The sequence below is a fragment of the Elephantulus edwardii genome, unplaced genomic scaffold (genome assembly GCF_000299155.1).
Source record: "Elephantulus edwardii isolate Elephantulus edwardi_28Jun2011 unplaced genomic scaffold, EleEdw1.0 scaffold00145, whole genome shotgun sequence".
NCBI classification, from domain to species: Eukaryota; Metazoa; Chordata; class Mammalia; order Macroscelidea; family Macroscelididae; genus Elephantulus; species Elephantulus edwardii.
In genome coordinates this window covers 402,095-416,698 of record NW_006399895.1, presented here as the reverse complement: position 1 = coordinate 416,698, position 14,604 = coordinate 402,095, and the positions used below count along the sequence as shown (strand labels likewise).

General features: G+C 43.3%; 1 protein-coding gene across 1 annotated transcript in view; it reads left to right on the top strand.

The window, feature by feature from the left end:
* The first annotated feature begins 14,228 nt into the window (after positions 1–14,228).
* ZC3H7A (zinc finger CCCH-type containing 7A) overlaps positions 14,229–14,604 on the top strand; it is a 34,257-nt gene continuing 33,881 nt past the window's right edge. The window contains exon 1 of the mRNA XM_006894492.1: positions 14,229–14,458. Within this exon, the coding sequence (XP_006894554.1) occupies positions 14,391–14,458 (68 nt within the window). The 5' untranslated portion in view covers positions 14,229–14,390. The remainder of the gene's footprint in view (positions 14,459–14,604) is intronic.

The window sequence follows — 14,604 nt, the reverse complement described above, 5'->3', positions numbered from 1 at the left end:
AAGTCTTAGGAACACATCTTGTTCCCGTTTTATTTCTCTTGGGCAGTGTACAAATGCAGTGGCTGAGTGGGGTGGGGTGGGGTGGGGTGGGGAGACCAAGAGACACACAGGAAAGTGGAACCTTTGTATTTTATTAAAATGCGGGCATTTGGAGCAGGATGCTGATGTGGCACCTTCAGGGAGAAGGGTATTCTGGGGTCAGACGTCAGCCCTGACTCGGGGACGGAAGACCTTGCTGGTTGTTCCGGACTCTGCCCTCAGTGACCCAGGCACATTGTTCCTCCCAGAGGATGTCACATCTTCCTTAAGGAATCCTGCTGTGGTGTGGGAGATGAGATGCCCCGTGTCAGACAGTGCTGGGTACTGTAGGAAGATGCTGTCCCAGATACGATCTGAGACCTAGCCAAGCCATTTCAAGGTGAATCGTCGTCCTTGGGAAAAACAAAAGGCCATCAGAAATAAGCCATTAGGCTTTCTGATGTTGCTTAACACAGCCTCATGACGTTTTCATTTTCAGTAAAAGGGGAAAACTGCCTCATAAGTTAGGTACTACTGTTGCAGGAAGGGAGTGAAACATCCTTAACATTTGGCTCCTTGTAGACTTGTGTTCTCTTCTGAGTGTTGCCTTGTGCTTTTGTGCTAAGCTGCTGTGTTGCCAGAGTGAGCTGACACACTGTTAGAAAGTTGAAACTGCTGCCTTAACTATTTTAATTTTGTGTGTGTAAAATTGGATCTGACTGGTACAGGAGGAGATTGTCCCTCTTTCTCCAGAAGATCATCTGGTGGATTTGAACTGCTCACCCCTGGGATTGCAGTGCAGCTTCTTGCCACAAGGCCACCAGAACTCCCTGCCTTAACTCTTTTTATAGTTGTCTTGAAGCTGTCTCTGTCAAAGTGAGATTTAAGGTAGCTTGGTAACTATATCATTTTTCTTTTGAAATAAAAGGATATCTTTTTAATTGAAAGTATAATTAATGGATGATTAGACATTGTGAATATTGTAATCAATGTTATGCAACATCACATTAAGAATGATTAGGCGAGCTCTGGTGGCCTAGTGGCAAGCCACTGCACTGCAATCCCAGAGGTAAGTGGTTCAAATCCACCAGATGCTGGAGAAGGAGGGACAATCTCCTCCTGTACCAGTCAGATCCGATTTGACAGTACACACACACAAAAAGAAAAAGATTTTAAAAACCACTGCATCCTTTGTAAGTTGTCCTTCAAATTATAATTAAAGAATAACAACCTGACGTTAAAAAAAAAGTATGGACTTGACGCAGCCTGAGTTTCTGTGCTCTGTTCTCTGGGCTGCTGTCTCCTCCCTGTTCCTGCACTGGTTTCTGCTGTCAGCCCTGGGCCATGCAGAAGGTGAAGCCCCTTGAACGTATTGTTTGTTGATGTTGTTTGGCTTCACTGTGACTCATAGCAACCCTGGGAACAGCAGGTCTGAGCCCTGCTCTGCTCCATCTTACAGCATCTTCATGGTCTCTGGTACTCTCTAGCCCATCCATCTCATCAAGGATCCTCCTCTCTCCCCTGACCCTCCACCTTTCCCAGCATGATGTCTTTTTTTCCCCAGAACTAGTCCCTCCTGACAGCATGCCCAAAGTATGTGTAAGGAAGTTTCACTGATTTAGTTATGTAATTGAGTAAGTTCTCAATAGCCAGTTGAAAGATTGGCAGTGTGAAGCCATCCACAGGTGCTTCCGAGCAAAGGCCTCGTGATCTGGTCCCTGAAGGTCCCACCTGTGGAAACCATAAGGAGCCGTGCTGCTCGGCACCTGTGAGGCTGGCAGCTGGCAGACACAGCATCATGTACCAGGCAGAGGTCCTACGGGGCACTATTTGGTGCTCAGCTGCAAACCAAAAGATGGGCATTTTGAGCTAGAGGTGCCTCACAAGAAAGTCCTGGCAATCACTTCATAAAAAATCAGCTGCTGGAGACCGTAATGGGGCACCGTTTACTCTGACATACACACAGCAATGCATCAGAATCCACGCTGAGGCGGCTGACGGCAGTAACACCTTGGGTCACAGGTGGGCCACCTTTAGCTGTGACTCTCCTCCCTGGAGCAGGGCCTTAGCTCCCTGGGCCCCCATTCCCGGGGGAATCCTCTGCTTCATCTGAGCTGTGTTACGTGCTAGTCCGTAAGTGTGTGTGTCAGTGGGCATGCATGCAGTGGGTGAACCTGGGGAGGAGGGCGTGTGAAAAGAAGTTGGGAAAGCAGCCTTCCCCAGGCCGGAAGGCCACTCTGAGAAACCTGGGCATTTTTTAAAGTGTGCTGGGAATCTTTGAAGAGTTTTAAGCAGAGAGGCAGTAACCAACTTGAGGTTTTGAAAGATTGTTTCCTCTGTGCAGTGGATGGTAGTGGGGCACTGGTGACTGAGGGGGGGTGGTCAGAGACAGGGGTGGACAGCCCTCAGGTGATGGTGAAGACTGATGGGGTGCCTGGGACTGGGGAGTAGCAGTGGAGGGCAGGACGTTTGGACAGCATCACTGATGGGCTTTACCAATGGGTTGGTTGTGGGCAGTGAGAGATATAGGTGGTGAGTGCCCTACCTTTAGGAAGCTCTGGGGGTGTGGTCTGTGGGCTTGCACTGCTGATCCACAGGCTGTGTACACCTCAGCTGGTCCACATCCAGTATGATATATAATAATAATATATAGTATAATAGTGGGCCTTCTCCTCCAGGCTATTTACCATTTTGGAGATATCTAAAGAGTCAGTCCTGAGTCATTTCTGACTCTACAACAAGGAGAGAGAAATTGAGCCTTGTCATGGGGCGTGCTAGGGAGCCCTGGTGGCGTGGTGGTAAGGAATTGTGCTGCAAACCCAAAGGCATGTGGTTCAAATCCACCTGTTACTCCAGGGAGAAGAGGATGGGCAATTTCCTCCCATGTGATTTGTTGTTGTTTTGTGCAGTCAGGTCGGAAGTGACTCACAGCTGACCCTCCAGAGGGTTTTCAGAGGCAGTAAATGGCAAGGGAGATTACCCATCTTTCTCTTACAGGGCAGCTGGGGGTTCAAACTGTGTGCTTTTGGGATGGCAGCGCAGCTCCTTACCACTAGGCCACCCTGGAAACCTGTTGGAGGGTCAGCTCTGAGTCTGATATAACTCGATGACAACAATGAGATTAATTACCATGTGGGATAAAAACCTCTGCAAGATGCAAAGCATGTTAGCATGCCCCTATTTATGTATGTTTTAAAAAAGAATCTTTTTGCACGGTATTGCGTTTCAAAACTTTATTTTCAAATAGCTACAGATGCATATTTTTACCATTGTGTGTACCGTTGAGTCACAACCAACCATTAGCTGACCCTCCAGGTGACATTCAGAGATAGTAAATGGTGCTGGAGGAGACTGCCCATCTGCCTCCGTGGAGCAGCTAGTGAATTCGAACCATGTGCCTTTGAGTTGACAGCTCAATTGCTTATCACTAGGCCACCAGAGCTCCCCAGAGATTCATTCTAGAAGTTACCAAAATAATGCATCAAATCCCCTGGACTTTTCCCTCAGCTTCTTCAACTGATGGCTGCTTACAGAGCCTACCCAGCAGTTAGGTCGCGGACTGCCACCGTTTTGCTAACTAGACACAGAGCCCACTCAATTTTCACACACGTCCCTGTCTGTGTGTCTGTATAGGACCCAAGCCCACGGCACAGAATCGACTCGCCCTCTTGCTAATCCTATCTTGGCTTTCAGGGTCGCACATCTTGGCCTCATCTTTCTCCCCCCAGAGCCTTAACCTAGAAGGGAGACTGTTCCACAGGATGGTGTTGTGCGGATACACAGGACTCCGGGGGAAATGGTTAACTGCCCTCCAGAGAGGCCAAAGAGGTGGTGGGGTGACAGATTGGGAAAGATGCCTCTCTCTTTACTGTCGTGCTGTTAGAATAGTAATTTGTAAGCAGTTTGAGGTGTCTGTGAGCCATGCTAGTGGGGCTCTGGAGTCCACAGATGTCACCTGCTGTCACCCTCCCCCCCCTCCCAGCTCTGCCTGGGCCTGGACGTTGAGGTGTGGTCATGGTATTTCAAGTCTGGGCTGGGCAGGAGGGCCCTTGGACAGCCAACTGAGAGAGAAGGTGAACTTGACCCAGTCCCATTTGTCGGTCCTGTTTCAGGTCAGATGGACGTGGGGCTCCAGCCTTCCTGGTGGACTTGGTTGGAACAGAATTTAGTGAGGGCTGTGCTATGGAAGATGGGATTTTAAGCCAGGTATCCCACCCAGCCACCTGAGTTTGTGTTGTGTTTCTTCCCCTTCAAAAAGTAGGGGTTGTATTAACTTTATAAAATTCGTTTTCACTTTAAAATTGAGGTAACATTTTTATCTGGATAAAAAAAAAATAACATGGCATATAAACCTGGTTTTTTCTTTCTTAAAAGGAGTAGAGAAAAAGGGGTATTTCACAGACTGTAATGAATAAAATCAGAACAGTGGTTTTCTGGGTGAGACCAGGGATTGGCTGTGGAAGGGGCATGAGAGAACTCTCTGGAAGAGTGGGAATGAGCGAATGTCTTTATGAAACCCAGGTTACGTGCCATTTGTTAAAATTTGTCTTCGGGCTGGTGCACTTTAAGAACAGCAAAAAGAACTACAGGTGATAAAATATGCTTGCTGACAAGTTTTAACAAAAATCCTGAAGCAGCTGCTGGCTGAGTGGGTTCCACCTCGTGGTGACCGTTCAGGTTTCCGAAGCCATAAATCCCCATGGAAGGTACGGCCCATATTTGTCCCTCGAACCACCAGAGGGCCTTGCTGATGGGTTAATTAGAATTGATTTCTTGACCTCACTTGGAAATGCATCAGCATAATAAAATGGACTTGATAGATGGACAGAAGCATGGATGGGTGGATAAAGATGAGAAGAGATAAGAAATAAAATAAGAGAGTAGCTGTGTATATATGTTTAAAAATGACTGAAAATGGAAAGAAAGCTCTGTCTTATATTGAAAAAAATAACTTGCGAGTGGTTGCCTCGTGGGCAAGGAGTTTCACTAATGACCAAGCAGTTCAAATCCACCAGTTGCTTCCCGAGAGAAAGATGAGCATTCACCTCCCATGTGATACACCCCCGCCTCTGAAAACCCGCTGGAGGGCCAGCTGTGAGTCAGTTCTGACGCCCCAGTACTTAACAACTATATTTTCAATACATTAGCCATGAAAGTGGAGAAGAGTATGTTACATTGTAATTCTGCATCTCATTTTCCTCTGTCCACTTACTTGATTTGTCATCTCTTTTGCTATTTGTCTTTTTTTTTTTTTGTGTGTGTGTGTGTGAGTGTACCGTCAAATCAGATCTGACTGGTACAGGAGGAGATTGTCCCTCCTTTTCTCGGCAGAGCATCTGGTGGATTCGAACCGTGTGCCTCTGGGATTGTAGTTGCAGCTCCTTGCCACTAGGCCACCAGAGCTCCCCGCTATTTGTCTTTTGTAAGAGGTTGAAGTTCAAGTTTCTGAGAATAGCCATCTGAGTTCCTTTTTCTAGTGGACTTTGGTCCACCGTGGCTGAACAGAAGGTGTTAAAGAGGGCAGATTAATTCTTCTGGCTTTCGACTACCTTCCTCTGTCTCAGTCCTGACCTAACTCCCACTGCATCCCTAAACACGACCAGATATTCTGACTCTGAGTTGTCCCCACTTAATCGTACAATGGAAAACATCATGGACCCTTATGTCACCATTCCAAGGAAGGGCTCAGAGGCTGAGAAGACTTTTTACAAACATTTTGTTACCTCCTCCCCTACAAAATGACACAATGTCCTAATATATCTCAAAACCAAAAGTTTTCAAGATACACAACCTAGCCACCAAATTTCTTCCACTGCTTTAATTTCCTGTGATTTTGTATGGTGCTGTTTCATGTAAATACTAGCAAACATGAATATATGCTTCTCAGCCTTTCCACAAAACAGTCATAGGCACTTTTGAACCTTTGGTATATGTATGTATTTTTAAACAGCCATAAACCCACTGGAGGGTCTGCTGTAAGTCAGTCATGATAAAAATAACAAACAACATACTTGATAGTACAGTTTGTTTAATCGGTTCCTTTATAGTGGACATGGAGTTAATTTTCCAAACATTTTATTGTCGTTTGGGTGGAAGTTTGTGGAGTAAATAAGCTTGTCATTCAGCAGTTTCTACACATTTGTGTCATGATACTGGCTACAGTCCCTCATGTAATAGAACTCTCCCCATGTCTTCCCTGGATTCCCTGTTTCTGCTAAGCCATCTTTCCTGCCCCTCGCCACCTTCTGGACTTTGTTGATAGATAGGCCTGTCTGTTGTTTGGCTGAAACATGATTGCTGGGAGCGGATTCATTTTTCATGTATGAAGGGTGTGTGAAGGCCATGTCTTGGGGGTTCCACCAGTCTCTTATCAGATCAGTACATTTAGTCTTTCCACCCCCCCATCTCTTATTATGACTTGGGTGAAAGTTTACAAACCGAATTGGTATTTTGCATTCACCAGTTCATATATTTTTTCTTTTGTGACATTGAGTACTCAAAAATTCCTTTAGTCCTTTGCACTGAATTGTTTCCTTGGGTCTTTTATTTTCTTCACTCTTCTTTGCTCTAGGTAGCGCTCATGACCTAGTGGTAAGGAGTTTGCACTGCCAACCCAGAGGCACATGGTTCAAATCCACCAGTTGCTCCAAGATAGAAAGATGGGCAATCTCTTGTGCTTGCTGGAGGGTCAGCTATGAAGTGATTTCAACTCAACGACACAGAACAACAGCTTCTATCTATAACTGTTGTCATTTCTCCAAGTTCATAGAGTATCCAGAGGCATGTGGTTTAGGAAGTAGATGCCACTTCTGCTTCCAAACCTGTCTTAAGCTGGGAGCTCCACCAAGCAGTCTACCATGGGCAGCTGTTATGGCATTTGACAACTCCCCCTCCCCAGTGGCACAAGGTTCAGCATCACAGCAAACCCAGATTACCTCAATACAACAGATTGACTGAGGAGTGCTGTACAACTTAGAAGAATGTTCCTCCAAAATAAAATAACATGAGGCCCTCAGGCCCAACCGATTTTTAAATACAAGGGCCTGCTGTACCACTTAAAAGAATATTCATGCCCAAATCAATTAACATTTAATCTAAAGCATACACTTGTAGGTCCACTTTGTCTTCCCATGTCTGCTCAGTTGTTTATCATCAGTGTTACTTGTTACTGCAGCGGTGTGCATGTAATAGTACTGACCTGTGTGGTCTTTTACTTTCCTGTAACTCCCAGCATTTTCCTTTGCTGTGATCCTGTTATGTTAGCCTTGGTCACATTATGCTGACCTCTTCCTTTTGTCTTCACCCAAGCTATTACCTGTCTGATCTCTAGTGAGTGATTTTTCTTCCCTTTGCTTCTAATTCCTGGTAACCATCAAAGATGATTTCTGTGTATAAACTTTTCCTTGACTTTTTTTTTTTCAGATTCTGAGATTTATTTGTTTCTATTTCCTAACCTTTTAAAAATAAATTGCTATTGTTTTGTTTTTCTTTTATATGATTTTGCACACAAAATTTGTATACATTGTGTTTCACACATTCATTCATGATGTGTTTCATATGATCATCCCCATCTTGTTTTATAAAATTCATCACTATTGATCTATGCCCACTGTTAACGCTGTCTTTTTAGGTCCCCACTGGATCTTTCTTAATTCCTTCAGCCCTTTCCCTCCAACCCATCAAACTCTGTGACCCCATGATTACCCCACCCTTATCCTCTGCCCCATGCCCCCTCCCATTTCCCCTTTGGACTTTTCGACACATCTTACGAGTTATCCTTCTGTTTTTACAATAATGTATAGTACTGATCTCATATAATATTTGTCATTTTGTGATGAACTTATTTCACTCAGCATAATGTCCTCCAAGGACCTTTCTAGTATATGACCTATTTCATAGATTCTGCATTATTCTTTAATTTATTCTTGTGTGTATGTTCCATGTTGCTTATCTATTCACTTGTTGATGTATGCTTAGGTTGTTTCCATCTTTTAGCTATTGTGAATAAAGCAGTGACAAATATGGGTGTGAGTGATGGCTCATCTCTCCAGGGTATCTCCTAATACTGAAATTGCTGAAACGTACGGAATTTGGTTTCCAGCTTTTTGAAGCAAACGCTATCCTGGTTTCCATTGTAGTTGTAGTATTCTTTTACGTCTCCATTAACAGTGTATGAGAGTTTTGCTCTCCACATCATTGCCAACATTGATTGGTTTGGGTTTTTTTTTTAAAGAAAAACTATGTTGTTATTGCCGAGTTGAGGTAGTATCTCATTGTGATTTTAATCTGCATCTGTCTAATGGCTAATGATCATGAGTGTTTCTTTATACATTAACTACTTTAATGTCTTCAGAGACCTGTCCATTTGTGCTTTATGCCAGTTTCTTAATTGAACTGTTTGGCTTTTTTGTTTTTTAATTTTTCTGTAAGTTTTAGAGAAATAGGTCCTTTTCAGATATTTCATTGTCACTTTCCCCCCAGTGTCTCTATTTTGGAGAAGCCATCTGAACTGCATAAATGCTCATTTTTATTTATTTTTTTATTTTATTGGGACAAACATAATGGGGGTACAAGGAGGTGAGGGTTGGGGGCAGAAGGGTGAGGATGGGCAGGGATGCAGTTGCAGAGCTGCACAATTTGTTTGGTGGGGGAATCAGGTGAAAGTAAATGAAAAGGATCCAGTGGGGACCAGATGCTACAGGGGAATGGTAAGCATTTTCCAATGGCAATTAAACCAACTGTCTTATTGATTTGGGAACTGGATGCAGACTCTTTGGCTTCTTCATGCTGAACAGGGGTGTTGATGTGAAGGCGGAAAGGGAGGATACTTTATCACCTTACTGTTGGTCTTGGGTTAAAGCTGCTTGCCTTCTTGTTCTGTTAGAAGATATTTTCCTGTCATTTGCTCCCCTCTGGACTGCAAAGTGTTTTCCCAGGTGGGTCCAGTGAGGATAACTGGTTGAACCCAGAGGCTCCATCCTCCTTTGCTTCCTTAGCTGGCAGTTGTATTTCCTTTTTGTCATTGGCACTGGGTTCAGGGTCAGGTCTGGAGTAAAACTCAGTGTTAAGGTTACCTATAGGAAAGGGAGCAAACCTAGAGAGAACAAACTTGTGAGTTAAAAATAGAAGGGCTTTGGGGGTGTTGCTTTCAGGTTTACTGGGAGAGAGGGTGGCAGAAAGTAGCCTAGATAAAATTCTCTGGATACCCTAGGCATTTTTTTCCCCCATCCAAGAGTCAGATGGCACAATCTGGGGACTGAGGAGCTCACCCTGAGGGCTGTGACGGCTTGCCTCGAGCCGAGGGCCGAAGACAGCCCACCCTGGGCAGAGGGCCATAAATGCTCATATTTAAAGAGATCCCAGTTATTTAGTTTATCTTCCGCTGTTTGTGACTTTTTTGCCTCACATATTAAGATTTTGAATTTGCCCCTAATTTTTCTTTCATGGTCTTTGTAGTTTTAGATTTTATTTTCAGAACTTTGATCTATCTTGAGTTAATTTTTGTTCATGGTATGTGGTATGTATTCTGTTTCGTTTTCTGCGAATGGATAACCACTTTTGCCAGTTCATTTGTTAAAGAGACTGTTGTCTCCCCATTTAATGATTTCAGCCATTTGTTGAAGATCAGGTGTTTAGGTGCACAGATTTACTTCTTGGGTTCTCAGGTCTGTTGATCTGTTTGTCATTGTACCAGGCCCAGACTGATTTTGAACACTATGGCTTATCTTCTGGGATCTGTGAATATGAGGCTTCCCACTTTGTTGTCCTTCAGTGTGCTTTGCTTATATGGGGTCTCTTTCTTTTCTGCATAAAATTGGGGATTCATTTTTCCACCTTTTTAAAGAGTGCTAGTAGAATCTGGATGAGGATTGTGCTGTAACTATGGTCTGATTTGTGTTGAGATTTTCATAACACTTAATCTTCCCAATCCATGAGGATGATGTGTTCTACTTATCTAGATCATTTGGGGTTTCTTCAGGAGCATTTTGTACTTTTCTTTGTATAAATCTTTTACATTCCTGTTGTTAGATACTGTCCAGTCAGAACCGACTCATAGCTGATCCTTCAGCAGATTTTCAGCAACGGTAAATTGCACGGTGGGGAGATTGTCCATCTTTCTCCCACAGAGCAAGCAGCTGGTGGATTTGAACCAGATGCCTTTCTGTTGACAGCCCAACTCCATACCACTTGGCCACCAGAGCTTCCTAGTTAGAAGCCTTTTCTACCTAGGTTTATTTTTGAGGATGGCATCTTTTTAATGGCTTTTGTAAAGGGTACTGTAGGCAACTCGATGGCACATAACAACAACAACTGTTTTCTTGGTTTGGTTTCCAAAGTTATCTTTGTTTGTGTGGAGGGTCTGGTTGATGATGTGTGTTGATCTTGTATGTTGCTGAATCCTTCTATGTGTTCCAATAGCTTTCTTAGGAAATTACTGGGATTTTTATGTATAGGAGCATAGTGTCTGCAACTAGGCATAGTTTCCATTTTCCTCCCAATTATAGATACCTTTTGAGTTGATTTTTAATCATTTTATCTTCCGAGTAGTGCTTTTTAAAGTAACTTTGTACATACAAGTATGAATTTTTTATAAAACTTTAGAAGAAATGTTCAAACACATAATCATAGATAAGAGTTGAATGAACCTCTAAATCCTCAACATCAAATTATAACATTTACCCTCATTTTTTTGCATTCTTGTTTTGTTTTCAGCCATCTACCACGTTTCTTGGTTCTATATTATTAGGTGACATTGAATCGACTACAATTCATAGTGACTCTGAGAACTACAGGTCTGCGTTATCCTCACCACCTCTGATAAGCTCCAGTTCCCTGTTACAGTCTCCAGGTCGCTCCATTTTGTTGATAATCTTCCTCTCTTCCTTTAATCCTTTACTTTTCCCAGTAGATATCTTAAAAGCAAATTACAGACATTATACAAGTTTACTTCAGTATAATGAATTTTTAAAAACTCCTTGTTTTAGAAATTTTCAAACATATTCACAGAGAATAGTCTAAAACATCTCATGTAGTACAGTTGCCAGCATTCGCCTGTTTCCTTTCCTCTGGCTCCCTTTTCTTAGCTGTTGGAGTATTTTTAAGTGGATCTCAGGCATCACATTCTTTCATGTAAACATGTTACTAGAATGTCATCATTTAGGCATAAAAGACCAAAGTGTTTAGAGCTGACAGCATTTAAAAGATGAAAAGAAGCAGCCCGAGTTATCTACTTTTTGGGGCATTCATTCTAGATCTCACCCCCAAGCCCTTTACTTTGAAGAAGGTGGATTTTAAAAGAAACCTACAGCTGGTAAACAATAATGAAACTAAAAAATGCCAGCTATGCACTTGAACCATGGATGGAATTTCCCTTTCTGTCACGTGGGTCCCAGTGCGTGATTTATGTGGTGGATGACTTCTTGGGTTTAGTCCTCAGTGGCTCTCAGCTGAGACGTCCTGGTGACGCAGTGGTTAAGCACCTACCTGGCTGCTAGTGGAAATGCCAGCGTTTCCAAATTCCCAGGGGCTCAGTGAGAGAAAGATGTTGTTTCTGTAAAGGGTACAGCTTGGAAATCCGACGGGCAGATCTGCGATGACCTATAGGACTGCTGGGACTCAGAATCGACTTGAAGGCAGTGGCTTTTTTGAGTTTGGCTTGCTTTGGTTGGGGAGTAGTAGTACCTGCAATCTGGAAAGAGTATTCAGCTGAAGATAATTGCGCCCCCTACGGGACATTGAGCAACATCTGGAGATATTTTGGGTGCCCTACCTGAAGTTAGGACCACCAGAGCTGCTCAGCATCCTAGGAGGCATAGGATGGCTCGACTAGCAGAGTTATTTGGCTCCAAATGTCCAAGTTGAGCAACCCTGGTTTAGGTTATTGGCAAGTAAGTTATACAAGTGGCCAGGTCTTCCACTCATAGGGGCGCTATGAGTCGCCTACAACTCGATGACACTTAACAACAACAGCATAGAGAAAGCTCAGTTGGCCTAGTGAACAGAAAATGATGCTCCCGAGCCAAAGGTGGGTGACTCTAATCTGCAGCCCTAAGGTTGGTTTTTAATTATTTTTGGTCATTCTTCTAGGTTGTATAGCCCAGATGTGTCCATTTGCTGTACAGAGGTAACTCGTGGTGGTTGTTGTGAAGCTGAACACTGTGACACTGATGTGTCAAATGCAAGAATCGTTACTCATAGTGGACAGTGTTTGGTGGAGCTCCCCGATTATAACAAGCTTAGAAGCAGGAGTGGCATCCACTTCCAAAATAGCTTGCCTCCAGAAACTCTATGGACCTGGAGAAAGGATGAACGTTATACAAGTGTCCAGGTCTTTTGTTCATAGAGTCACTATGAGTCGCCTACGACTTGATAGCATTTAACAACAACAATGTGTGGTATAGGGTTTTTAATTGGTTAGGCTAGTTCAGTCATGGCCAACAAAGCAAAACTAGAACGAAAAATTTTGGTGCTGTAGTGTGCTGTCGAGTCGCTTGCAACTCATAGTGACCAGATGTATTGAAATGGGAATAATTACAAGTCAAAGCCTGGGAACAGAAGGTCTGGGAGAGGTGGAGCCAGCCCTTTTGGGAGCCTGTTGCAGGAGATTGAATTATCCTCAGGACCATGGAGAGCAACACAACCAATGTAGCCTTTCTTGGCCTCCATCTTTGAGTGATTTGTATTCCAAATTCCAAAATCAGAGAGGTAAGAGGTGTGGTTGCTAGACAACATATTTGCTGCCCTAGTTTTCTAAGAGAAAGATTATACTGACAGCAGATCTCCAACCTGCATTTTGTCTAGTTCACCCAAATTTTTTTTTTCACCCAAATTTTTAAAATCTGAGTTTGTTCTGGTTTTATCTCCTTGGCAATGATGGAACTAGAAAGAACCGATTCACATCCTGGTGCTTTGTCACCAGGAGCTCTCTCCTCTGTGGTTCTTCGACTTGCCATGTGTGTGCCATTCACTAAACACTGCCGGCAGGCGTAGGCGCCAGTCAACATTTGCAAGTGAAAGAAAAGTCCTTCCTGCTCAGAAAATGACAACTGAAGTGACTCCATGTAGACTCTTCTAGCAGTTGTCTCAGTAACGATCGTGTTAGAGGTTTGTGTAAATCTTGTGTAAATATGTAAGATTTAGACTGATCACAAAGAAAACACACTCTTTCTAAAAGAGAGCAGATGTGAAATAGTTTTCTTCTCCTGAAGAACTTTCAGAAGCAAAACAAGTTCTGGCATTGTTTTGATTCTGGAATTCTGATTAAGCGGATATGTAGGAGGAACAGAAATTGGGATAAAGGTGAAGACAAGAAAGGAGAATGATATGCACACCCATGTTTATTGCGGCTCTGTTCACAATAGCAAGGAGTTGGAAACAACCTAAGTGCCCATCCACAAACGAATGGATAGAGAAGCTGTAGTATATTCACACAGGGAATATTACGCTGCATTGAAAAACAAGGAATTAATGCAATGTTATTCAAAATGGGTGAGCCTGGAGGACATTATGCTGAGTGAAATATCTCAGTCACAAAAGGACAAATACTGCATGGTGCCACTGTTGTAAAACAGGACTGACCTCGGGGTTGGGGGGAGACTGAGAAGGATGGGTTCAATAATGTATACCACATTGAAACAGATGAGGGAGAAAACTGTTTAAGAGGGAAAATTATTAGGTATTTTTGTCATGATAGGAGTCCAGAGCGAAGGCTGTATAGTAGAGTGGACCTAGAGGGAGAGATTGTAAAACAATGAAAGAATTTTTCTTTTATTTTTCCAAGAGGGTAGTGTACTGGGGGTAGGGTTGGGAGGGGGGAAAAGTGCAACAATGAATGAATGGAAATCCAAAGTCTCTGTAAATTTTCATTGAAATTAATAATAAATTTTTAAAAATGTAAAAAAGAAAGAATGGTTTTGTCCTGGAAAGTGTTTCAGAGGCGCGGTCCTAACATGCCTCATTTTGTAGACTTATTGGTGGGTGTGGTCAACTCAGTTTTTATTCATAGTGACCCTGTATGACAGACAAGAGCGTCTCCACAGGGTGCTCTTGGCTGTAACCTTAAAAGCAGACCACCAGGTCTTTTTCTTGCAGAGGTACTGGGTTGATTTAAACTGAGCTATTGTGCTTTCAGGGCAAAGCAGAGTAAATACCTGTTCTCTCTGCTCATGGTAGGCTAGACAAGGGAGGACCCACACTAGCGTGTCATGCTGGCCATCAAGGAACCTAGAGGCAAGCTGAGAGAGGAGCATGTCCACAGCTAATTGTGTGGCCTGGATGTTTCTATTGGGGTCTAGGGGCCCTGGTGCCGTGGGTAACATTCTGCCTTGTTTCTTTCCAGATTGCGCATTTAGAACGTGGATGTGCAGGATAACATGTCCAGTGTGTCCGAGGAGAGAAGAAAAAGGCAGCAGAACATTAAGGAAGGACTGCAGTTCATAGAGTAAGAGCCGGAGAATTCACACCTGATGTTTTCGTTTCAGAAGGATGTTTTTCATTTTTAACAAGGCTGCACATTTTACAGAAGTGACACAGTCTTGAGTCATGTTTAACAGAGCCTATTAAATTGCTCTAGACATGCCATAGTTT